Below are 25,446 nucleotides of genomic sequence, written 5' to 3'. Positions count from 1 at the left end.
GTTGGACTAGACAGCTTCTAAAGAAGGCAGTGTGTTACTTTGGAAGAGCACTGAATCTTGGGTCAGACATGCCTGGGTCACACTCCTGTTGTTCCTATCTCCATAACCATGGGCAAGTCACTTAATCACCCTAACTCTCAGTTTCTTCACTTGTAAAATGGATGGCTCTTCCAGCTCTAACTAGAACTCTTAAATTGCTCCACCTCTGGGATTCTGTAAAAATAGTTCCTGCCCTCCAGAAGCTTATATCAATTAAAAAATAAAATTCACCCTTTGATTGCCTTTCTGCCTCTTGCAAATGACATATTGCTGGATTCTGCTTTCTAATCCATTCTGTTTCTTACTCCCATTTTACGGATGAGTTCATTCCTTTCAATAATTGCATATTTTCCCCTATCCTATTTTTTCTTTCTCTCATTTTTTATCCTATCTCTCCTCATAAGATGTTTTGCTTCTGACCCGACTCCTTTAATCGACTCACCCTTGCTTTTATCAATCCCTCTCCCATATCTCTTCTCTTTTTCCCTTCCTATTTCTCTAGTGGGTAAGAAATTTCTAAATCCAACTGAATATTTATGTAAAAGTATATTAATTTTAACCGAAGCTAGTCCCTAGCTCAGTAGGGACTGTGAAAAAGACTCCAATTATGTGGTCAGGAGCCACATAATGAAAAGCCAAACATTTCCCTTCATTGTACAGTAAGCACTTTTAATAACAGAACATTTCCATTTTTACAGATGAAGCTGTTAAAACAAGGTCTTTTCAAAAGCTTTTAAAAGTCTCCATGAAAGGATCTGTGTTTCTGTCAAACATGAGATTAGTATGAAATTGGTACGGTTTATGATTAAAATCACAATCAACAAAATCCGATTAGAGGTACTGAAGCTAGATTAATCACATCCTTAAATGTCTGCCTTTTCATCTGAGTCTACCAGATTCTTGCCTTCAAATCAAAGGGTTCTTTCCCAGAGAATGCACAGAAAGGCTGGTACTGGCTGGGGGGGTGGTTAAAAGCAGTCTTCTTTCAAGAGAAATAAAAATAGTATTAGGCCATTGGGTGGGATATTTCAGACTCAAACCAAGGACAGGAAAGCTCACTGCCACTTCGTTACAAATGGAAGACAAGCCACTTCTGGAAAGGTAATTTGCTTCTAGCCCCCCAGTTAGGGACATTCGATTCCCTTCAGGCAGTAGTGGCATTTGTAACTTCTGAGCAGGGGCCCTACCTGGTGAGAAGCAGCCGTGTTCACGAACCTCTCAGCACAGTCAGGGAGACACAGCACGGCAGCAGAGAGAAGCAAACACAGCCTGACCCACTTGGGTTGTGTCTGGCTGGCTTTTGTCTTCAGCAAGAAGGAAGGGCAGGAAATCTAGAGGAGGCCTGTGTGTGGCAGAGCAAAGGAGCTCGGGCAGTGTTTGCCAAGGTAATTTGCCTTGGGGTGTCTATGTTCCTGGGTACCCAAATGGAAAATCCGTTTGGCTATGCTGGAGGTTGCGGGAGGTCTTAGGCGAGGAACACATCTATGGCTGGGTCCCAGGGTCAGCACCAGGGTTTTTCCCCCTATGCCAGGCAGGGCCAAACCGCTCCTCAAGTTTTGTTGGAGAGTTTAGGAGAGACATGTATGAATGCTTTTCTGCCAAAGTATACAGGTAAAAAGATGACAGAACCTCACAGCAGTCTCCTCTGTAGTATGATAATGCTTGGCACTGGCGACGTTCTTTGGCCGAGGGCTGGCAAAACAGGCGCCTTCGCGGGCCCATCAGGTGATTTGACACTCACTTGGAAAAAATGTCTCCCAGGAGATATTGCTTCTTAAGGATTCTTCAGCAGCAATGAGGCCATTTACTCCGAATAAGTTGTGTTTAATGATCTACATTAGATTCTTAGCACTCTGTTCCTTGGCAGACAGGAACAACTGGCCACTTGTCCAAGTCCAAGGTGTCATGACTCACCCCTTGCATGATGAAATGCTAGCAGACAGAAACGGGCAAGGTGAAGGAGGTTCAAGAATGGCCATTCATCGCAAAATCCCTCGGAGAATGGTGCTAAGCTGCTCTAGTCTGGCTGGGTGCGGTCTTCAAGCCTCTGCCCCCAAAGCTCAAGCAGCTCAGTCTCCATTTCTCTCCTAGGGATAAGGCGTCTTCTGTCCCACTAGTCTGGAGCAAAGGCAAACCCAACTCTCACTTCCTTGACTCAATGCCCTTCCCATTCAGAGCTCCCTTTGCTTCTCTCTTCGCAGGCCTCAAGAGGAGGATCCAGCCTGGCATTGAGCAGGTTTGGGAAAGGGCAGATCTTCAGTCGTGCTGCTGAGCTTTACCCACTAATGTCAGTGCTGCTCTCCAGAGACCAACCCAAGAGCTCTAGCCTCCTCCACAGGGAGGGCCTATTCTGTAGATTACCAAGGTCAGAGAGGCACAGAGCGCCGAAGATGTCGTAAATAGGCACAAGTGTCAACAGAAATCCTCCTCCGGTGTCTCACAATGAAAGCTGATTTTCTTCTTCTGAAAAGGCTCCTATGCAGTAAGTTGCTTTCAAAATGACTTCCTGCTTGGTTTACCTATAACCAAGGTGAGGGGCTTTCATTTAAGAAATCTCTTTCCTTTAATGCTCAAAAAGTAAACTGAGTTCAAGTCATGCCCATGAAAACAAATGGATCCCAGATTCTTCTTTGCAGTGGTACCCCACACACATGGTTAGTGTCATTCGACATTGGGTAGACATGTCTTTGCATGTCTCTGCCTCGTTATAGATATCTCTATATGGACACCCCCCCTTAACTATTCTCTCTCTCTTTTGCTAGATAGCGAGAGGCCTAAAATGGTGAAGTTACCAAGGAATAGACTGTAAAAAACAGGAACTGTCAGCGGGAAAGAGGCCAGCTGCTCCACCCTGGCTGGTCTGTTGCTTAACTAACAGGCTGTCTTACTAAATCACTGAGATCACATACCTCTGCCTCACCAGCATATCCCCACCTTGTCTGGCCTCAGGGCCCCTTGGATTTCCGCCTAGAGTCTCCTAGTCTTGGTGCAGATAATGCGACCCATTAAAGAGGGAATCCAGAGAGCCCAGCAGAGGCTGAGCTCTGACTCGAGGTTTGCGGGCCTCTTTCCTGCCAGAAGCCTCATGTCTTTATGAGTCAAGCCTTATTTTTTCAAATTCTCTTTTTGCAACAGATTGACTTGCATGAATTGACACTGAGAACAGGGGATTAGTCAGAACACGACCACTGTGTAAACATGCAGTTACACCCTAAGACTTTGTTCCAAGAAGGATAACGTGCGCGGAGGGGATGGGGATGGACAAAAGGTGGAGAGTTTCTGTCCAGTTCTTGGGAAAGGAGCTGCTGGGAAACCAGGACACAAACAAAAAGGACTGCAAATGGCCTACAACCTTGAGGGCTTTGCCAAGGCAGCAGTTGCAGGCTCAGAGGGGTAGGGCTCCTAATTTGGGGCAGGCAGCAAGGACAATGACAGCAAAGCATGTTGCTGGAGCAGCCATGGATGCCACCTCTCAGGGAAGGAGAAGGCACGGAGATGACAGAGATCAATTAAACCCACCAGGAGAGTTGCCTGATTTCAGAACTGTCATCTGAGCAGGGTGATGCTGTCAGTCAGATGAAGGGTCCAGGTGGGGAGGTGATTCCCACTCCAAGAAGGGAGATGACACAAAGGAGGCCTGGGACCCCATTCAGCCCTCCGGGTCTGATGCCTCTAGAGGAGGAGCAGAGCAGCTTCCTGATCTTCTCAATAGCAATGAGAGAATCTCTCCTCATTTCCTAGGACTGCCTTTTCAGTAGACTGAGAAGTGAAGTTACTTTCTTCTCATTCCAGTAAAGCAGGCAGGGGCGGGCGTTGGCCGTTCAGGGCTGCCCTCCTCCCTATCCATCTTGGCTAAGTAACTCTTCAGAAGACTTACACTGTTGTACCACTTGCAGACACAGCTTAATCAGTAACTTACTAAAGTAGTGAAATGGAATTCTTCCAGAGGCTTTGAAAAACATCTTGGGAAGGAAAGAATTTCTCAGATCGTTCCATGGCAAACAAACAGAAAACCTCATTTGTCTCTAAAGCTGCCGGACTTTTTTGTCTGTGCTTTTGATATTTATGTCTAGCTTGTCAACTTTAGTGTTGAGTCGGTCAATGATGTCGTCTTGTTCTTCAATCTCAGTCTGCATTCCCAAGGCAATGTCCTTGAGCCGGCCAAGCCCCTTGGACATCTCATCTGTCAGAAGAGAAAACAGCAAGGAGCTTTAGACGCTGCAGGTTTGCATTCCCAACGGCTTCTTGGCCATCCTAAACTGGAGATCCCACAAAAATCGTCAATACATACAAAACCGGCCTTATTATCCCCAGCCCTCGCATGCCACCTCATCCTCCAACTTCCCTGTTATTATAGAGGGCTCCACCATTCTCCCAGGCCCCCAAGGCTCACAACATGGAGAAGTCATCTTGGGCTCTTCACTCTCTCACTTCCCATAGCCAATATGGCGCCAAAGTCTATCGATTCCACCTTTTGAGTATGCTCCCTCCTCTCCTTTGACATTGCCTTCATTCTGGGGCAAAACCCAATACTTCATACCTTGGCAATTGCAATAGCCTTCTTGAGGGAGAGGGGGCAGCTTCTGCCCCCTCAAATCTCTCCCCACTCTAGTCGGTTCTGTGAAGGTCTGACCATGGCAAACTCACTCAGGAATCGGTCCCTAATTACCTCCAGGATCCAATATAAAATTCTTCTGGTCTTTCACAACCTGCATACTCTGCCATCTTATACATTATCCCCCTCCATGTACTCCAGGGGCACTGGCCAACTTACTGTTCCTCCTAAGGATACTCTCCACCTCCCTAGTCCTCTCCTCATTTCTCTTCTCTCCTGGCTTCCTTTAAGTCCTACTTAAAATCTCATCTTCTACCTGAAGCCTTGCCTATTTTTTTTTTAAACTCTACCTTCTGTCTTAGTAACAATTTTGAGACAGAAGGGCAAGGGCCAGGCGATCAGAGGTAAGTGACTTTCCCAGGGTCACACAGTTAAGAGGTGTCTGAGGTTAGATTTGAATCGAGGTCCTTCCGACTCCAGGCCTGGCGTTCTATGCTGCCCCTCAATTCCTCTTAATTATGGAGTTTTCCCTCCTGCAGATTACCTGAAATTTACCCTCCACACATCTTGTTTGTAGATAGCTGCTTTCATGTCTCCCCCACTAGACTGCAAATTCTTTGAGGGCAGGGATCCTGTTTTATGTCTGTATCTCTAGCACTTAGCCCAATGCCTGGCACATAGTAGGTGCTCCACAAATGCTGACTGAATCTCTTGCCCCTATTTTACAGAGAAGGAAGCTGAGATTCAGAGAGGGAAGCCTCTCTGAAGGCTCAAGGTCCTGCAGCTGAGGGGGAGTGGCCCAGGCAGGACTTGTAGGCACAGGGATCATAAACCTTCACTCTGCTATCTTCCTCCAAGGCCAACAGGTATTGTGTGTTCCGAGCTTTCCAACATCACCAAGGGGAGCCACAGTGACACTCACAGCACTGAACAAGTATCTAAATTCACGGAAACTGTAAATTCTCCAAAATGGTTGGAATTTTAACATTCTTTCTAGTGCTTGAGCCTCTGGCAACCTGTCCCATGCAAAGAGATTAGTGCCAGCTCACAAGAAGGCTGGGATTAAAGAAGTGAACGGAGGGCCTGGCTGCTAAAACAGAAATGGGGAGAACCTTGGGGGGAGGAAAGGGCCCCTTCACCTCACCTGTGATAGAGAAATGAGTGTCAAGACAGGCAGCCCCGTGGATCTGGGGAGAGCAAAGGCAGCTCAAGCATTCAGAGAGCAGAAAGGATCCCATGAATTGACATTCTACAGATGAAGGAGATCAAGGCAGGCTGGAAGGAAAGCTATCCTGGATAAAAAGCTCTAAGACACAAAAGGGTAGCATGACGTGGATGAGGAAAGGGGCAACAGTCTGTACTGTGAGTACATAGGAAACCCAAAAAGCAATTCATCAGGAGGCCTAAGGAAGCACCTTCTGTGGTGTGTGTCTGCAGGAAGCTCCCACTCTAAAGGGGGAGACCATATGTAAAAAGCTAGGCACATCCAAGGCACATCCAAGGCACATCCAGAGGGGAGGGGAGGCACTAGCAGCTGGCAGGGCCCAGAAAGGCTTCCTGTAGAAGGTAATGTTTGAGCTCAGTCTTGGAGGAAAAGCCAGGAAGTTGAGGGGAGGAGGGATGGCCAGGGCAAACCCATGGAGATGGGAGATGGAGAGTCATGTCTGAAGCCAGGATTGCAGATCTCAGAAAAGAGCAAATTGTAGGAAGGTTGGAAGGGCCCAGATCATAAAGAGCTTTAAGTGACAAATGGAGAACTTCAGAGGGATGCTAGCGCTTCTATCAAGCTTTCATGTTTGCGAAGCATTTGACATATTTAGGAATAAATGGATTTCAGTGAGTGGGATGACAAGGCCAGACCTGCCTTACGAAAATCACCTTGAATACTGAGTGGACGATGGGTTGGAGAAGGAAGAGATCTGGGGTGGAGAGGCCAGTTATGAGGCTATTGAAATGGTCTAGGCTTGATGTGCTAAGGGTCTGAACTAGAAGGAGGAGAGAAAATGGGGCCCAGACAAAGGGAGAAGGGGAAGGTAGAAATGATCAATCTGGCAAGTGACTAGGGACATGGGGAGGGAGGAATGAGAGTGAGGAATCAAGGGCTAGATTGAGGCACTGAGTCTGGGGATTAGGTGGTCCTAGGGAAGTCTGGAACAGGAGAGGGGAGGGTTTTGGCCACATTGAGCTGGGGGTGTTCATGGGATCCAACTTGAGACCTCCAATAAGCAGTTGGTGCTGTGGGACTAGCTCAGAAGAGCTCGGAGACAGAAGGTTGCTAATATAGATCTGGGTTCAGAATGATCATCGAAACCGTGAGAGTCGGTAAAGAGTGAAGAGAGAAGTGGGCCCAGGTCAGTCTTGGGGACACCAGCCATCATGGACTAAGGAGGTGAGAGTTCCACTGTTCTCTGTCCTATTCAGACCACTTTTAAGAATATTATGCTTTGTTCTCGGTTCCATCTTTTGGGAAGGACGTTGACAAGATGGGGAATTTCCAGAGGAGGGAAACCAGGCTCCTGGAGGCCTTGAGGCTAAACCATATGACGATGACCTGGGGAAACTACGATTGCACAGCATAAACCTTGATTTTAAAAAAGAGTAACTCTTGGCTCACTTGGCTCACTCAGGAAGTCAGTTTGCTGGCCCAGAGAAACAATGACTTAGGAAGGACACACTCAGACTGGTGGAAGAAGGACTAACATTGTTCTGCTTGGCCCTTGATCAAGGAGAGGCAAATGTAGGCTTTTAGAACGCAGCCCCTACCACAGAGCCATCCCAGAGGGGAAAAGGTCGCCCTGGCAGGCTGTGGGGCCTCCCCTTCCCTGGGGGCCTTAAGCAAAGGCTGGACAGTGATCCCTTGTTAGTTAGGGGTCTCTGGTATTCAATGAAGGGTTGACCTTGGTGGTCTTTGGTCTCTGCCATAGATGACTTAGACAAGAAGTGTCTTCAGCTGCTAGCCAGCCCCAAATGCCTAAAGGCTGTTTTCAGTTTGCAGCCTTTGATCCTATGAACTGACACCTTCAGGTGAAAATAAAAGGGTCCCTGAGGCTCACTGAGCCCCAGGGACTCCAAGCCAGGTCTCTTGCCTCCAAGTACAGGGCACCCTCCCAGGCTACTCCATCTCCCCCTCCAGAGCAAAGTTGCCAAGGCTTGTTCTTTCTTATATGGCCCTGTGAGACAGGCCACAAAGTCTGCTCAATCCATCCTCTGTCTTCCTGAGAGACCTAAGGAGCAAGTACGTGCTGCCTGCCAGCTATGGGACCACGACTGTGGACAAACTCCTTTGCTTCTGTGAGGCTCCAACCAACACCGAGAATCCTGGTGTCCCTGGCAAGGCAGCTGTGAGGCTAGGAGACACAGCTGTGGAGGGCACTGGGATCCTTACCACACTGGGGCTCATTAATTCAGTTAACACATAAACGATGGAAACTGAGGCCTCAGTCTCCTCATTTGTAAAACGTGGAGATGATCTGAAAAATCCCTTCCATCTCTCAAGTCGCGCTATGCTCCTTGAAGCTAATTTGATTTGGCTCAAACACAATATTCTCCTTGGAGATGACTTTCCCTGATCTGTCCCGTGATATGACTGCTCCTGCCTTCTTCGGATATCATACAGCAAAGCTCTCATTCCGTCTTGTAAGAAATGGGATTCCGTGCCTCAAGGCTACTAGTGCAGTGGACAGCTGACCAGTAAGTGAGGGGACGGCCATCAAGTATCCACTCACTAGGACCGCGGGCTCCTTGATAAGGCTGCTCCCTCTATGGAGGCTGTCTCCTTTTTTGCATCTTGTCCCCTCCGTAGAGCAGTGGTCTGGGGGCCTTTCTCAGGCTCCTCTGATGCTCTCTGGACACCAGAAGAGCACTGGAATGGCTCTCCGGAACAAGTCCTTATGGTAAGAAAGCCCAGCTCCTTTCCTGGTCTTCTATCTAGCATATCTCCCAGATCTCCCTCTCTGGAAGGTGGAGGTGGGCTCTGTCAGGCTTACCAGGCTGCTCCTCCTCAGGGCAGCACAGCAGGCGGTTCACGCTGCTCACCCCTCACCCCAAGGCCAAGGTGGGCCTGAAGGCTTACCGAGATTGCTATCTATTTTTTGGTGATAGGCTCGGAGATGCTGATTCTTTGGATAGCCGTCAGTGCTGAGGGAAGAGCTGGTCCCACCCATGATAGCATCTGTTTAAGAAAGAAGCAGTGACATGATCAATGTGGGGCTCCCAGCACCCCTGGCACCCCTCGTAGTCTGGGTTCCTTTCAGTTCTGAGAGTCTAGGCTTCTACCAATACCACCATCTGGACGTTGTCAGAGTCTGACGGAGAAAAACGCCAATGCAGGTATCCCTGTGCTCAAAGGAACACTCTTTTTAAGGGGAATTGAAAGCTTCAGTGTTTTTGCCATCACTTTCTTTAGGCTAGGCAGCAAACAAATCAATCAACCAAACCCTGATTTGTAGCCTTTGTTAATCTCTGGAATGTAAAGACTCAGGCTTGAAATTAGAGCCGGCAGCCCCATGGAGCTGGCATTAGCATTTTTTTCTTTTTCTTTTTAATTAAAACCCTTACCTTCCATCTTGGAATCAGTACTGTATATTGGTTCCAAGGCAGAAGAGTGGTAAGGGCATCAAGTGACTTGCCCAGGGTCACACAGCAGGGAAGTGTCTGAGGCCAGATTTGAACCCAGGACCTCCTGTCTCTAGGCCTAGCTCTCAATTCACTCAGCTACCCAGCTACCCCTAGGCATTAGTATTCTTACTCGAGACCTAACCCTTATCTAGGACCAAGAGTAATTAGAGGGCAAAAGCAGATATTTTGCTTATATCGAAGTTATGTTCAAGGTTAATTTAATTATGTAATTTAAAAAACATATTTTAAACATTCTTTCTTTAAAGCTTTGGATTCCAAAGTGCCTCTCTTCTTCTGCCCTTCCCTCTCCCTGGGAGGGTAAGCAATCTGATATAGATTTTACAAGAGGACCCACTTCTTCTGGGCCCCTGAATGGGCCACGGGCTCCCCTTGATTCATATCTCGATGTCCCGTGTAATATAAAGCTTTACCAGCTGAAAAGTCTGCTGCTACCTTCCCAACACAAGCTAAAAAGGCCCTGCTTGACCGATCTTTGGTTTCTTTGAAGACCACCATTTTGGGGTTACAGTGTGACCTTTGCCTGCCTGGAGTGGCCTGTCCAGGTTCTCTTCCCTCATGCTTGGAAAATGTTTGATTTCAAACTCATCCCCCCGTCCTCTTTCAGTCTTGTCTTTGGGCTGAAAAGCCAGTGTTGTACTTGAGGCCTCCACCTAGGCATTGCCCATGTTTGTGGGCTCTGCTGCCCCCTTCCTGAGAGTCCCTGGCACTCAGCAGCTTCAGAACCACTGAGCATCCACGCCTGCACTCTATCCACTTTGCCACCTTTGCCCCTGACTTACCGGCCCCCCTTGTCCCCCAATCCTTACCTTCTGTCTTAGAAGAATGCTGGTTACAAGGCAGAAGAGTGGAAAGGGCCAGGAAATTGGGGTTGTGACTTGCATAGGCTCAAACAGCTAGGAGTGTCTGAGGTGAGATTGGAACCCAGGACGGACCTCCCATCTCCAGGCCTGCTGACACTGCCCTCCTTGTCCTGCTCCCAGATGCCTGCCACCTGGAATCCTGTTTCTTCTACCTGTTGGACTATTCTTGGTCTTCTTGGGTTCCCGGGATTTTCTTGTCACTAAATGTGGGTGCCTCCCATGATTCTAACCCTGGCCTGCCTGTTTTTCTCTCTACCCTTTTGTTTCCAAAATATATCCAGCCAGACCCTCTCCTAAGCTCCAGGTCGCCCAATCTCCCCAAGTTTCCACAGCTCCCAAGGTGTGGTGGGAACGCACACCCACAGGAGATCACAGATGCTGCCGAGCTTTCACTAGGCCACCAGCTCTCTGTTGGCCAGTGCTACTCTTTGGTCAGCCCCGTGAATGTTTGCACAATTTCTCACCACTACGTGGTATTTCATCCCCACAAAGCATTCCCCAGAAATGACAGGCAACCTCGCGTGGGGTAACTAGCAATCATTAGCCCGCTGTGCTTCCTGGAAGCCTTTCTGACCTTGCTACCCCCACCTTCAAGGGAGGCCCCAAACAACCCTGTCCCATCTCACCAAGATCAACAAAGCCCTCAACTTACTCTGGCTGGCTTGACTCCCTGTCTCCATTCTCTGCATGCCTGGGCCTACCCCTCTGCACACCTGAGAGGAATCACTAGCCCAGCACCCCCAAAGAGATTGCCCTAGGTCTTGTACTGACCTGAACTCTGCAGCCTTCTCAGGTTAGGGTGGCTGGCCTGATAATTCTCCTCTTGTTCCTTACTTGTGACTATGGCTTCTTTCAGTCTTCAAGTAACGAATGAACAAAAGGAAAAAAAAGGAAGATAATATAATACGAGTAGCACCCGAGTCTTTAATGGGGTTCAGAGCTTATTCTTTGTCAATCAACAACACTGAATGGCAGCCCTGGCCCCGCTTGACTCCTTGGGGGACCTGGGGCAGTAAGGCCCATCCTCTTGCAGGGCCTGACTAGACAAGCCTTGGGCACCTTATGACCATCCAGCCACGCCATGGAGCACCTGCTCTGGTCCTCACCCATCTGGGAGGCATCTGGTGCTAGAGCCAGGACTGAGCTCCCTTGGAGTTTAGGTGGACTTCAGCTCGCTATGAAGCAGCAGTGTGAACCAGAGGCTAAGGTGAGTGCCATCTTGAGAGGTGGAGCTTCCCATCCATGGCTCTGCTTGGACCATGGAGCTCAGTTCTGGGTACTGTGGCTTGGGAAGAAATGCTGAGTGGGAGGCTGTTCAGGAGGGCAACCAAGAGGGTGAAGGACCCTCCCTCATGCTACAGGAGGACAGGTGGTGGGAAATGAGGATGTCAAACCAGGGGAACAGGATAGCTTGGTCAAGGACTCAGTCTGGCTTCCAACCTCATCGTTCAACCTAACTGCTCTCTCCAAAGTTACCGGCAATCCCTTCATTGCCCAATCCAACGGCCTTTCCCTGATCTCTGAGCCTTTGACACTGTCCTCTCCTGGTCCTCCCCCGACACTGCCGACCGCTCCTTCTCTGTCTCCTTTAGATCATAGCTAACCGTAGATTTCCCTCAGGGTTCTGTCCTGGACCCTCTTGTCCCTCTCTGCCACTTCACCCAGTGATCTTATCAGCTCTTGAGGACTGAATAACTATCTCAGGAGATGAGTCTCAGGTCAATTAACCGAGCCCTGGCCTCTCTCCACATCTCCGGGTTCATATTTCCAACTGAACTGGACATCCTGTAGACATTTTATCCTAGACTCCCAGACTCCCAACCTATGAGTCAGCCTGGACTCTTCTCTCTCCCTCTCATTCCCCCATGTTCAAGAAGGTGCCAAGGTCTGTCAATGGCCCTTTCTCTACATCTGTCCTTTCCCACTGCCACTACTCTAACATAGGCTTTTATTGATTACTGAAATAGCCAGCTGGGGGGCTCTTCCTGCTTGGGTTGCTCCTTACTCCACGTCTACCCTCCACGCTCCACTCAGCTGTCAATCTTCCTAAGGTGCAAATCTGATTATGCCCCCTGACCAATAAACTCCAGGGGCTCCCGAGCACCTCCAGGAGAAAATATAAAATCTTCCACAATCTGATCTCCTTCTCCCTTTCCAGTCTTTTTACAATTCCTGCCCTGCCAAACACACCTGGATTCAGTGACTCACTCTGTGGCTGTTCCTCAGAACAAGACTCTCTGTCTCTCGCCTCAGCTGCAGGGATCCTCTCTGTCTCCAATACCTGAAATGCTCTCTCCCTTTATTTGTCTCTGGGATGCTCTGGCTTCCTACAAGCCTCCACTAAAATCCCCTCTTTTAGAAGCCTTCCTCCCAGTTTACCCTGCCTATATCTTGTTTATTTATAGTTGTTGGCGTGTCCTCTCTCCCTGTAGATTAGGAGCTCCTTGAGGGCAGTGCCTACTTTTGCCTTAACAAAAGAAACTGAAGGCCTGCCATGATTAAAACAGATTATCCTTGCCCTATTTAGTCCCAAAGGGTTGAGCTGGGAGCACTGGGTGGAAGCTGGACAAATTTAGGCCTAGTCTCAAGAAAACCATCCTAACTATGAGAGCTGACTCAGCCTGGAAAAGGCTACCTGAAGAGGCCTCCACACAGAGGCTCCTGAGGGAGCCCTTGTTAGGCTGGCTGCAGTGGTGGGTTTCTACTGGGTGTGAACTGGGTTCATGGGTTCATTCTAGGTCTAAAATTCCAACTCTTTAGATCCTTCAAGTTGGGGAATCAAAGGTAAAAATGTCCACCAGATTCACCCTAGAGACTTGTACATATAACCTGTTAAGACTTGGAAGGAATCTGGAGACCATGGGGTTCAAGTGTCTCATTTTACAGATGAGGAAACTGAGTCTTGGCAGAGTTTAGTGATAGGCCAAAGTCAAGCAGCTATGAGTGGTAGGGGCTCTGCCTGGTGCTTTCCAAGAGCATCCAAGATAGAAGAGGGCCTGGTGTACTGGGTCTGCAAAGCTCTTCCGTGCCCATTCTCTGCTTTGAGCCCAGGGGTGATCTTGTGATGAAGGCAGGGGAGGGTTTCTGACTCTCCTTTTATAGGTAAGAAAAACTGTCAAACTGCTCGACTTCTTGGAAAGTGCAGGTCCCCTACCTGATAACTCCCTAGGCTGGCCCCCACGATCAAATACAAAAGCCTCTGTTGGACCTTCAGAGCCCTTGGGAACCTCTCCCTCACAGTCTCTTCAACCCAGTGACCTCAGCCTCCTGGTTGTTCCTCACACCCAACACTCCATCCATCTCCAACTATAGGTGTTTTTTCACTAGTCGTCCCCTGGGCTTCCCCGCCTAAGTCTTGGCTAATGTCCTCCCTTTGGCAAGCTGCCCTTTCCCAGACCTCCTGAACTCTGATGCTGGAACCTGCCTCCAATGGAATAATAATGGTAAGAACGGCTTCCAGTTATATGGAATAAACCATGTGTCAGGCATCAAGTACTCCAGTCTGTTTGGACGGAGATGTGTGCTATGTCTGCCCCTTAGACTGGGAGCTCCTGAGGGCAAGGACTGTCTTTTGCCTTTTTTTTTTTCACTGAACACAGTGCCAGGCCCAACAGAGAATTAACAACAGGGCCTCAAATGACCCGTGACCTCAAGCCTGGGGTCTTTCTACTATGCTCCCTAGCCCCTCCCCTCCTTCCTCAAAGGCAGTACCTTAGGGGTAGGCCTTGATCGGTGAGGTTTAACTAGATCTTTCAATCTTTTCTTCTTTTTGAAACCCCTGCCTTCCATCTTATCTTAGAGTCAATATATTAAACATTGGTTCCAAAGCAGAAGAGTAGGAAAGGCTAGACAAAGGGGGTTATATGACCTGGCCAGAGGCACACAACTAATTAGTGTTTGAGGCCAAATTTGAACCCAGGCCTGGCTCTCCATCCACTGTGCCACCTAGGTGCAACCATCTTACACTATTTATAACTGCTATTTTCTGAGAGCCCTGGCCATGCCCACTTCCCTCCCAGTGTACCTCCTTCCCTTGGCTTCCCCATCATGGCCCCTAATCCATATCATTTGTGTTTAGCAGAGTCCAGGGCACACGTGAAGGGCTTAATCAATTCTTTGCTGCTCCTTGGATTGTCAGATCTGTCTGGCCTGGACCCCCATGGGGACTGCCCACCTGCCTGCCCACTCCCCTCCAGCCCAGCAGGGCTGCTCACCGTGTGTTAGGCTGGGAGTCGGCGACGCCATTCTGGGGGTGTGTGGCATCAGCAGGCTTGGACTTAAAGTAATTGACCAGGCCCCCAAACATGCTCTTGATATTGTTAATGTGCCTCTGGCTAGTCTTTAAGTCCTGGTCCATTTTGTCCACCATCTGTTCTGTGCGCTGAAGCACTCCCCGCTGACGCACGAGCTCCTGTGGGAAAAGTGACAAGAGAAGGTCACACAGAACCCAAGAAACCGGCCAGGTATGGCCCTTCTGAGTCTTTCTATTACTCAGTGAGGGAGGGTAGATGAGGAAACAGGCTCAGAGGAGATGACACAGCTGGCCACGGTCATGGCTACGTCTTAGGCCTAGCCCAGTGGGCTTCAAGGGCAAGTTCTCCTTAAGCCCTGAACCAGGAATTCCTAGATTAATGAATGGAATGAACACCAAGGGGAGACTAGGGGCCCCACTAGGCAGCTTGGGTACAAAGATGAACAATGAGAGTGTACCCAATCCCAGGCACCCTGTAAGGAGTCTAGTCAACAGGGGTGGAAGGAAGGGTGAGAGAGGGAGCCTGATCTTCATGGAGAAAATCATCTCTTACTCAACTCCTAAGGAAGAAGAGTCAAAAGCAAAGAGCACAGGTAAGCCCCAGACATGAGCATGATTTATCCACAAGCACCTATCCCACACCTACTATGTGCCACACTCTGGGGATACAAAACAATGAAGGATCCCTTTTCACGTGCCATCAGGAGAGACACACGGGGGTATCTGAATATATATACACATTGAATGAGAATAAATTCAAAAAAATACAAGCTAGACTGTGAAGGAGAGAGAATTCAATGAGGTGAAGAGGGAGGACGTTCTTGGTACAGGCCAAAGGCAGGGCAAAGGCTTAGCAAGAGGACCATACCTATAACTTGCTATCAGGTGCTCTCTCCATGGCTGAAAGGATTCATCTCGATCCAGCTTTCATTTTGCTTTTCTTAATCTCCCCCCCAAATCCGATTCAGCTTTTTGGTCCAACTGGGTCTAATGGAAACAGTAACAGAGGCTTTCCCCCTTCACACTCCATGGAGATGTACTTTAGGAATCAGTGAGTTAGTAGTCCTAACTTTCCTAAAGACTCCAATTCTACTTTAAAAGGCTTAGCTCTAAATAAGACAGACTCAGAGGCACTCAGCTGAAGGAGCTGCTCTCTGGGACCCGTGGAGACCACTGGCTAAAGCAATGCTAAATGCCAGGACCTCATTCATACCTGTCGGATGAAATCATACCCAAGTCCACATCAGGCGCCAAGATTCCTGAAGAGGAACTGAGAAAGCAAAGGGATGAGAGGAGAATCGTGCAGCTGTCCAGGGCAACAGATGCTCCTTGGCATCAGGCCTACTAGGGCTGCTTCAGGCAGATCAGACTGAGGGTTAAATCTCTGGAGTCTGTGAGCCATTACACCCAGGCCTATCACAAAATAAAGGGACCCCATGGTACTGAAGGCTTGAGGACCTCCCAGGTGCCCTGTTCCAGATATCTCAATCCCCCCAAATAAGAACACCAGCAACTCCTTCCATCTATGCAGCATTCTAAGGTTGTTAAGGGGTCAGTTGGGTGGTACAGAGATGTCAAGATCTGAGACTACCTGCCCCTGGCGAATTCAAATAAGAGACAAATAAAAAATATATCAATGATGGCCCAAGGAAATGAGAGAATTTGCCAATGTTGCTGCTAAACCCCAGGACTTCTTGATCTTAAAAATGGGAACAAATGGTGATTCCTGCCACTCTAGGTCACTGAGCTGGATGTCTAATTCTAGAAGATGTCAATGACAGAATGACTTGTGAGCACTGGAAAAGGGGAAAGGGTATCACTGAGCCAGTAAGGGTCCTTTAGAAGGCATAGCTGACCCAGCCACACCACAAGGTATACGGTCCCAAAAGACCAAAACTATTTGTAGCTGCATCTTTTGACGTAACAAAGAGGACCTAGCAAGGGAGGAATGGAGAAATCAATGAAGGTCTACATACAGGGCAGTGTAATGGCATATTCTTTTTTTTTTTTTTTAATATATTTTATTTGATCATTTCCAAGCATTATTCGTTAAAGACATAGATCATTTTCTTTTCCTCCCCCCCACCCCCCATAGTAATGGCATATTCTTGTGAAATGGTGACAGTTTCAGAGAAACCTAAAAAGATCTGCATCAACAGATGCAATAAAATGAGCAGAAGAACCAGGAAAACCACTGCTGAGAAGACCAACGTAATGACCCATCCTGTGATGGGTCCAGAGAGCTGATAAAGAAGAGGACTGATGGCCTTATGCTGCAAAATGGGGCAGGTATTTTTGGAAGGGGTCGATGTGTGGGCTTTTGTGCTTTTTTTGTTAGCAGGGTTATAATTTTCTTTTTTTCATTTGGGAGGAATTCTGAGGATGAGCGATTTTAAAATGAAGACTTGTTTAAAGAGAAAAATGGAATAAGTCATGCTGGTCTAACCTCATCTCTCTTTCAGAGTTGTCAGAAGAGGGTACAGGTGAGCTCCTCAGGCAGAATACAAATGGTTCAGAAAGGCATTGGGCAAGGTCTCTCATCCTCTTTGTTGACAAGTCAGAGAAGGGTGAGATGGATGATAGTACAGCTTGGTGGATTTGGGATTGGTGGAGAAAAAGGAAACAATACCAGCCTGGGCAGAAGTCATTAATAGGATGCTGCCACAGGTCTTTGTCCTTGGCTGTTTGTCCAACATTTTCTTCGATGACTTGCATGAAAGTGCAGATAACAAGGTGTACACTAGGTGGCTCAGTGGATAAAGAATCAGGCCTAGAGACAGGAGGACCTAGGTTCAAATGTGGCCTCAGACATTTCCTAGCTACGTGACCCTGGGCAAGTCACCTAATGCCCATTACCTAGCCCTTACCACTCTTCTGCCTTAGAACTGATACTTAGGATCTCAGTACTTTAGACAGAAGATATGGGTTTAAAAAAAAAAGTATAGATAAGACTTCTTGATTTTGGGGAAGGGATAAGATTGGGAGGGGGCAGCTGGTACATTGCATTACAGAACTGGGATCCTTAATCATTAAGAAGACATCAACGACGGTCACTTCCCCCACCCTTCTGTCCAGCAGTTCAGTGGGAGTGCTTCCTTCTTCTACTGTCTGGGATAAGGAGCTGGGCAGGGCTCACATGCTACGTAAGGGTGCTCACAGAGGCAGCCTGCTGAGTCTGTGGGTTGGAGAGGAGCTAGGTTTGAGGGGAGCATAGTGTTACATAGCTGGAGGGGAGCAGAGTGCTCAGGCTTCCCCTCTTCATGGGCCTCTCATCACCTGCCCCTCCACCCAGCAGCCCAATGGAAGCACTTCCTCCCTCCCCTTATCTAGGATGAAGGGGAGGGGGAAGGGAGGCTGTGTGTGTGCTTACCCTTTTTGGTCAGTCATCTCTACCTCATCTCATCAACCCCCATCTTGATTCCAGATCAAGCCATTCCACTTGCCTCACAAATGCCAGCCCCCTGCTTCCAGACCCTGCTGTGAGCCTTTCCCTACTTGTCCTGGAGCTGGGCAGTGTAACTATAACAGAAAAGGCCTGAAATTCAGAGTGGAGAGACCTTCACTCCATTGCTGGCTTATAACAAAGGGTTAAGTCATGTGACGTCTCATTCTCTTTGGCTATTGGTCTGGTTGTTTCATTTTTATTGTCATTTCCTTTGTGAAACTCTATTCCATCTCAAAAAAACATGCATTCACAAAAGCCTAGACAACAGAGGATTGTCCAGGGCCCAGGCCATGGACATTCATGATACCAGCCAGGAAGCAGCCTTGGGCAAGTCGCAGGATGGGCCAGAGAGCTGTTCCAGTGTCATCTTCTGGTCTCCTCCTCTTTTTAGACCCTCTTTAAATAGTCTCTCTTTTACGATTTCTACTGTTTTTACACTTGGCCTGGCATCTTATTCAGGGCAGAGAAGCTGCATTGGGGACCCTACATTTTTTCAGCTTGAAACAATGGGGGAGCAGGAGAGGAATGTTGGATCCATCTGAGATTAGATAACAAAATCAGGCTTTCTGGGTACACTAGTTACATGCTGCTGACTGAAGCCAGTTCCCTCTTTTAGCCCCTTGTTCCTCTAGAGGCCTACTGAAATCCACTGACAAATTTAACCCACGTTCTTTAAGTCCCTAGCAACAATCGAGCTCGGGCTGACTTCTGAGGTACACCCAGCCTGAAGAAGTTTATGGCTGACGAATCTGGGATGTGAAGCCCACTGGTCACCAACTCCAGAGTTCATGTATGTGCCCGTCTCCTTCACTGTATGTGCCTTACACATCAACCCATTCAGTAATACTCGGGGAAAGGGGACCCTCCAAGAGAGCAGGGGCTACAAAGAGAAAAGTGCCCTTAGGAAGCCTTCCTCCTTCCACTGGGACATACAACTGCTACCCATTCTAACCCCAGGTCTGGTGTTCTATCCACTGTGCTACCCCTACCGGGTATCTTTAAATGCCAGCTGAGGATTTTGTATTTTAACTTGGGTATATTAACCATTTAAGAGTTTTGCTTAGAGCAGAGATTCTGAATCTTTTTTGTGCCATCGCCTCCTCCGGGATTCTGGTGAAACCTATAGATGTCTTCTCAAAATCAGGATTATGAACTATGAGATTGGGAGTCCCTATGGGCAGGGGCTATTCTGGCCTTTCTTAGTACCTCAGCACTTGGCACAATGTCTGGCACACAGCAGTGCTTAATAAATGCCTATTGACTTGACAAGGAAATGCTGAAAAACAGTTATTGAAATTTTTAGGAGTTTCTAGACTCTAGGTAAGAACCATGGAGAGTGGCCAGAGGGTCTCAGGAATGTCCACTGGGCAGTGGGAGGGAGAGGGGTCAGAAGAGGGGAGGAATTTCAGGCAAAGAGACCAAAGAAATGGCAAAAATCGATGAAGGCCTGAGCCAGGGCAAAGGCTGGCTGGGGGAGACAAGGGGAGAGCTATGGGTGTCTTATGGAGCTGGGACATCAGGGGATGGCTCTGCTGAGTCTTGGCTGCAGCACCTGGAGCAGTCTCCCCCTCCTCCTGGCCTTAGTGCCCTCCTCAGTAAAAGATGATGGCCCCAGAGGTCCCTTCTGGTCTTAGATCTCAGCTCCTAGAAGCCTACAGGAGTCACATGACACAGTAGTTTTGGTTCATAAGGAGCTTCCTTCAAAACTGCCAACTGGTGATGACGAAGCCCTAATACACCGAGCGCAGCACTGAGCCTGGAGTCATCTTCCTGAGGCCAAATCTGACCTCAGACATTTTCTAGCTGCATGACCCTGGATAATTCTGATTGCCTCATCTGTAAAATGAGCCAGAAAAGGAAATGGCAAACTGCTTCAGTCCCTTTGCCAAGAAAATCTCAAATGGGGTCAGGAAGCGTCAGACATGAATGGAAAATGACTCAACCATAGACGGTGCTCTTCAGTGCACCCTGGAGACAGGTGCTAGCAGTTATCATACTGCCCAGAGGCCAGAGCACCCCCTCCCCACAGCCCCGTGTCTTACGGTGGTGGTGGGAGAGGGAGAGCTGACTGAACACTTGATTACGACCTCCTCTCCTCTCTTCTCTCAACAGCTTTGAGAAGCAAAGAAATGAAATTCGAGGGAGCTTGTTGTCAGGAAAGCCCTTTGGCGAAGCCTATCGTGAGTGAGCGCTCCACTGGGGTAACGACCATGGGGCCTTCCCCCACGCACACCCGCCGCTTAGGACGATGACTTGGCATTCCAACCCAGGAGGGCCCCAGGCGTCATTCCCGTGCCTGAAGAACCACTTCACCTGGCCACTGGCAAGCTGAACCCACCCCTGCACAGTATGAGTGGAGGTGGATGGAGGCCTTGAGCGATGGCAAGGATCCCAACAGGAAGGGATGAGCAGCCAAGGGAGAATTCTAGGCATGGAGCTGGAACAGGGAAGGGAGGGGCAGCAGACTAGAAAAGCAAACCCGTATCAGGTGAAGGAGTCACAGGCCAGAGGGCCCCGGGGAAGGTTTCTTTCTTTTTTCATGAAAACCCTCACATTCCATCTGAGAACCAGTATTGTATATTGGTGCCAAGGCGAGGCCATGGGGGTTACATGACTCAGCCAGGGTCATCCAGCGAGGAAGGGTCTGAGGCCAGACGTGGATTTCACTTTTCTTATAACTATATGACTGGGGCTGGTCTCAGTCTCTTCCTCTGTAAAAAGAAGGAGCTGGTCTAGATGAGCCCTTGAGGTCCCCTCCAACTCCAGCCTATTGCATTTATCTGGCCAGTGTGGTCCCCAGCCCTGCACACGGTGCTGAAGTAAGCTGAACTCTACGATTCTATTACAGCCCTAACCCAAACCGGTAAACAAGCAGAGGTGGGGCAGGAGAGGGGCGACGGGAAAGCAGGCACATGAACACACTCTTTTTCAACCCGTACTTTCTGCCTTAGTAAGCAGAAGGGCGAGGGCTAAGCAAATGGGGTTAAGTGACTGGCCCGGAGTCTGGGCCTGGCTCTCCATCCACGCTCGGAAGCCCCCTAGCTGACCACCTCCCCCCACCCCCAGGGAGAGTTTCTAAGCAAAGGAGTGACGGGAGAAGAGCTGTCTATTAGGAAGACTGTGAAGGGCAGATTAGGGAGGGAGAGAGATGGGGGAAAGGAGACTAAGATAACAGCAGAGGGAAGGAGGGCTCAAGGGAGGCTGAGGGCAGGGTCAGTGGAGAAGAGATGCCGCAGATTTATTATCCAAAGGACTGGGGCCCTGAATGCACGGGCCTGGACGGAGGGCCATGAGGGAGAGTCAAAGGTGACTGAGCCTTGCCAGGAGGGCAGGGGTCCTAGAAATCCAGGAAGGGGGCTGGGCTTGGGGAAGGAGACTTGCTCATTACTATTAATAGGACATGGGCAAATGCATGACTTTTTCTTTATAAACACTTTGGAACAACAGATGAGGCCTTGGTTACTTCATGTGGGAAGAGACCTGGTACAATGGAAAGACAGCTAGGTTGTGAGCTCCCTCTGATGCCATTTACCTGCTCAGAAGCACCTATTTCTTCATTTTCAAAATGGCTAATAATGGCCATAGTGGGGGGCAAGCTAGGTAGCTCAGTGGACTCAGAGTCAGGCCTAGAGATAGGAAGTCCTGGGTTCAAATCTGGCCTTCGACCCTTTCTAGCTATGTGACCCTGGGCAAGTCACTCCCCCTCCATTGTCTAACTTACCACTCTTCTGCCTTAGTACTAATACATAGTAAAAGTAAGGGTTAAAAAAGAATAATCATGGCCATAGTACTAATCTCCAAGGCTGTTGTGAGTGCTAGATCATTGTTGGGAAGTGCTTGGCAAACCTCAAAGGGCTATCTCGGGATCAGGCAGTATGAATATGACAGGGATGAGGGCACCTGCAATACCACAGCTTTTGAACTATTCTACCTGCTATCAATCTTTTGGACTGGAAGCCAATAGGAAGAGAGAGGCCTTGAATGGTCTCTGGACATAATTAATTTGCTAAGAGACGTCACCCTAGGTACTGGTGGGTAAGCCAGTCTGCCCAGATGCAGGCTGGTGCCAGGCCTGTGAGGACACTACAGCCTCCACTGGCTTCCTTCAGGAAGTCTCAAGCTTTCAGGCCAGCTGTTCTCTGTGAAGGCAGGAAGTCAGATCCCAAACTCCCTTGACACTGTTGAAGGACAGAAAGGCTGCCCTTGAATTAGGAGGAGCAAGGAGTTTCTGGACAGAGAAGGAATTTGATTCAGCAAAAAGAAGGGACTAGATAAAGGAGAACATGGAGGAGGCCCCTTCCTTCCTGTTCAGCTGGAAGTCCTCAGTGGAGTTCAAAGGGCTGTAGGGCCTGGTTTCCTTCAGCTCCTGCTGATGGTTTCATGTTTTTGACTGAGCCAAATTTTAGAGCTGGATTTCAGCAATTTCCCAGAGAGAAACCTTTGACTAAAGACCTCCTTGGATGAGGAGCCCCTCTCTATCCCAAGGTGGCCCGTTTTAGTACGAACAGATGGCTCTAACTCAGACTCAAGCTTCAATCTCTCCTCATCACGACTGCTTCTCTTCTTTGGGGCCAGTCAGTTAAACCTCACCGTGTGCTAAGGGTACAAAGCAAAAAGACAAGAGTCTCTGTCCCCACAGAGCTCACAGCCTGGCAGGGGAGATGCCAAGCACATGGGCAGGCACCTATGTGACACATAAGGAAGGTCCTAGCAGCTGGGGGGCCTGCGAGAGGCCTCTTTCACAGCTCTTCCTATGGTGTCCCGACCACACCAGTCTCTCTCCTACATACTTACTGCCCAGTCTCCTAAAGGCCTTTCCTTCTCTTGGCAATGCCTCCTCTTAAAGGATGGGGAGACCAGGGAGGAACCTATTCCCACAGTCCTGGTGAAAGGCTCCTGGGGAATCCCCTTCCTGCTCCTCACTACCCTGACAGGCCAGCTTCCAGTCACTTCCTCTGAGAAGTCTCTGAGGACCACCCTTGCTCACATAGGTTCTCTGAACCTGGAACAGATGTGATCAATACATTTCATGGTTCTTCCTAAATATGCTGACTGACTGCTAATATCATTATCTTCCATGTACTAAGTAGCTTTTCTTAGGGCCTTTGGTTTTCAGGGCTTTTTTTTTAAAACCATTACCTTCTGTCTTCGAATCAATATTGTGTGCTGGCTCTAAGGCAGAAGAGTGGTAAGGGATAGGCAATAGGGGTTAAGTGACTTGCCCAGAGTCACACAGCTAGGAGCATCTGAGGTCAAATTTGAACCCAGGACCACCTGTCTCTGGACCTGGCTCTCAATCTACTGAGCCACCCAGCTGCCCCTGACTTTCAGGTTTTGATCAAATCCCAAATCTGAGATACTTCAATCAGAATTAAAGTTAGAACATGTTAACGGAGGAGACTGAAGAACAAATGGGATGAATTTCTTTAACTACCCATTCTGTATACAAGGAAACGGCTGATTCAAAGTGATCTATTTCCTTAACACAGGAAAACTTCATTACTTCAGACTTACTCATTCAGAATTTTGAAATGTTGGGCAGCAACAAATTCACACTGCAAGGAAGGGGGGGGGGCACTACTTTTTGAGAATGGGTACTTCTGAAACCTGTTTACATAGTTGTTCCAGCAATTGCAAATCATCTGTATTAAAGCAGGTGCCCTAAGGACTTGAAAGAGGTTTAGAGAGGATAGATAAATCCTCATCCTAGAGATTCATCCTGAATGAACTCAAATAAAACACTTCAGCTTCTAATCCCAGAATCTGGGCTGGCCTTTTCCCTGATTTGTCTTACCTCAGATGAAGCTATTCCAACCTTCTCTGATTCATAAATGGAGGAAAGGGACCTGTTGGTGCTCTCCACAGAAGCCTCTGTCCGCCTCAGCACTTCCTGCCGCAGGTACTGTTGTCTGTCCAGAGGCTCCCTAGGCTTATCGGAGAAATCCTCTTCATTCTTCCATTTCACAGGCTTTAAGTCTTCATCATCCACATCATCATCAAACGGATTGTAATTTTTGGGATAAGCCGACATGGTGTGTTGTGCTGAGCCTGAACTATTCAGGAAACTCGAGATCTTGAAATGTACTGTTCGCAAAGGCCCAGTATTCTGGAACAATTGTTTTGACAGAGGATTCAAAGTCTTTATCTGGAGGAAAAGGAAAAGTTGTATGGTTACCAAGTGATCATTAAGCATCTATTACCCACAAGGCAGTGCGCTAGGTGTTGGGGATACAAAGAAAACAGGAAAGAACAGTCTCTGTGTTGAAGTTGCTTACAACTGAATAATAACCCCTACATCTGGAAGTGTTAAGCTATTAAAGATGAACAAGGGCTTCTAGCATAACCACCCTGGGCAGGCAGCCCAAATATGGTCACTCACATCTTATGCACCAGCTTGAGGCTCAGAGTCCAGGTGGCTTGCCTAGTCCAGTGGGGACTGGCCAGAAGCCAGGTCTCTGGTCTCCCAAGCGCTATCTTCATCTCACTGTGTGACCATACTTACAGATGGGGGGAGGCAGAAAGGACGGGGATCCACATTGGTGGTTTTTGTTCACCAGGAAGTTGAGAACTCCCAGAGCCCAGGACTGCCTAGGAATTCGTTATCAATCAGTTCACTTTGAACCCTAGGGGGACATCCCAGGCGAGGAGAGATTCAGTCCAGCACTCAGGGCCCCAGAACTACCAAGTATAGGGGGAGGATTTGGATCCAGATCTTTCGGCCTCCAAGCCCCGCCCTCTTTCTATCCCCTCGGGCCGGCTGCATTCCTAGTACTTGGGACAGACAATCCGGCAAGACAAGGATACATCTTCCTCCAAGAATATCCGCCCTAGGAGGCCAACTTCCTGACAAGTGCCTCAGGTGGGCCAAGGCCAGTGGCTGGGTCTGAACCGGAGGGCAGTCCAGCTAGGCAGGGTGTGAGTGTGCGAATATGTCGGTGTCTCTATATGTATGTGTGCAGGAGCACACTGCAATGGCTGAAGGTACAGAAGGAGGATGGGACAGTACAGTTTGTGGCCAGAGCTGGTGGCAGGGTCTGTGCTGGAGACCCGAACGGTCGGGTGCCGCTCCTCCAGCCCCCCATCTCCCCGGAGAGGCCTGCCCAATGCCCTGGAACTCACTTCACCAGTCTAGAAGAGGCCCAGGGCCCGGGGCTTGCCCTCTCCTTTGGCGAGAGGTGGTGGCGGAGGACTTGGGAGAGTTTTCTTGGGCGTCCTCCACCTGCGAGCACCGCCGGGGGGAGAGGGGAGGCCGGAGCCTGCTGCCCTCTTTAGGCCTCAGTGTCCCGGTCGGTAAGTTGGGGGGCTGGAAAGCCCGGCTCTCCCCGGTCTGCTTCCCCGGGAGTGTCCTGGGGACTCGGCCCGTCACAAGCTCCAGGCCACTGTCTTGCCCCACAAAGATGCGTTAGCTGGATGACTTTTCCTCCCTCTCCGGGCCATAGGTTCCCCTCTGCTCCTAGCTACGGACCCCTGCCGGATGCCCTGGCCAGGCCCGGCCTCGACCGCCTCACCTGCCGCCACAGTCAGTGGACCAGCTCCTTCCGCAGAGCCTTCAGACGGACGAACGGCTCCTACTTCCGCCTAGGGCGGGTGCGCGGCCCCGCCCCAGGAGTAGACCACCAGGCACACGCGCTGAGGGGTGTTCTGTCTCGCCCGGAGC

General features: G+C 49.1%; 1 protein-coding gene across 2 annotated transcripts; it reads right to left on the bottom strand.

Moving 5' to 3' along the window:
- Nucleotides 1–687: 687 nt before the first annotated feature.
- SNAP29 (synaptosome associated protein 29) lies at nucleotides 688–25,423 on the bottom strand. Of its 2 annotated transcripts, none has more exons than XM_007490389.3 (6): nucleotides 25,298–25,423; nucleotides 23,584–23,934; nucleotides 14,307–14,503; nucleotides 10,864–10,949; nucleotides 8,667–8,765; nucleotides 688–4,222 (listed from the first exon to the last, which is right to left on the bottom strand). In XM_007490389.3, exons 2-6 carry the CDS (start codon nucleotides 23,818–23,820, stop codon nucleotides 4,065–4,067), a joined length of 777 nt encoding a protein of 258 aa, XP_007490451.1. In that variant the 5' UTR covers nucleotides 23,821–23,934; nucleotides 25,298–25,423; the 3' UTR covers nucleotides 688–4,064. The 2 variants fall into 2 exon arrangements, with proteins under 2 accessions (XP_007490451.1, XP_001363697.1); XM_001363660.4 differs by lacking the exon at nucleotides 25,298–25,423 and adding an exon at nucleotides 24,909–25,046.
- Nucleotides 25,424–25,446: the final 23 nt, after the last annotated feature.

This window comes from Monodelphis domestica, chromosome 3 (assembly GCF_027887165.1).
Source record: "Monodelphis domestica isolate mMonDom1 chromosome 3, mMonDom1.pri, whole genome shotgun sequence".
NCBI classification, from domain to species: Eukaryota; Metazoa; Chordata; class Mammalia; order Didelphimorphia; family Didelphidae; genus Monodelphis; species Monodelphis domestica.
This window is presented reverse-complemented; position numbering and strand designations above follow the sequence as displayed.

Bases quoted from the DNA above. Each gene is read 5' to 3' on its own strand.
- SNAP29 (XM_007490389.3), bottom strand. From the start codon at position 23,820: ATGTCGGCTTATCCCAAAAATTACAATCCGTTTGATGATGATGTGGAT. The intron at 14,504-23,583 runs GTAAGACAAATC...CTTTTCCCACAG, and splicing joins TTGGAATAGCTTCATCTGAG to GAGCTCGTGCGTCAGCGGGG. The intron at 4,223-8,666 runs GTAAGCCTTCAG...CTCTTCTGACAG, and splicing joins AAAAATAGATAGCAATCTCG to ATGAGATGTCCAAGGGGCTT.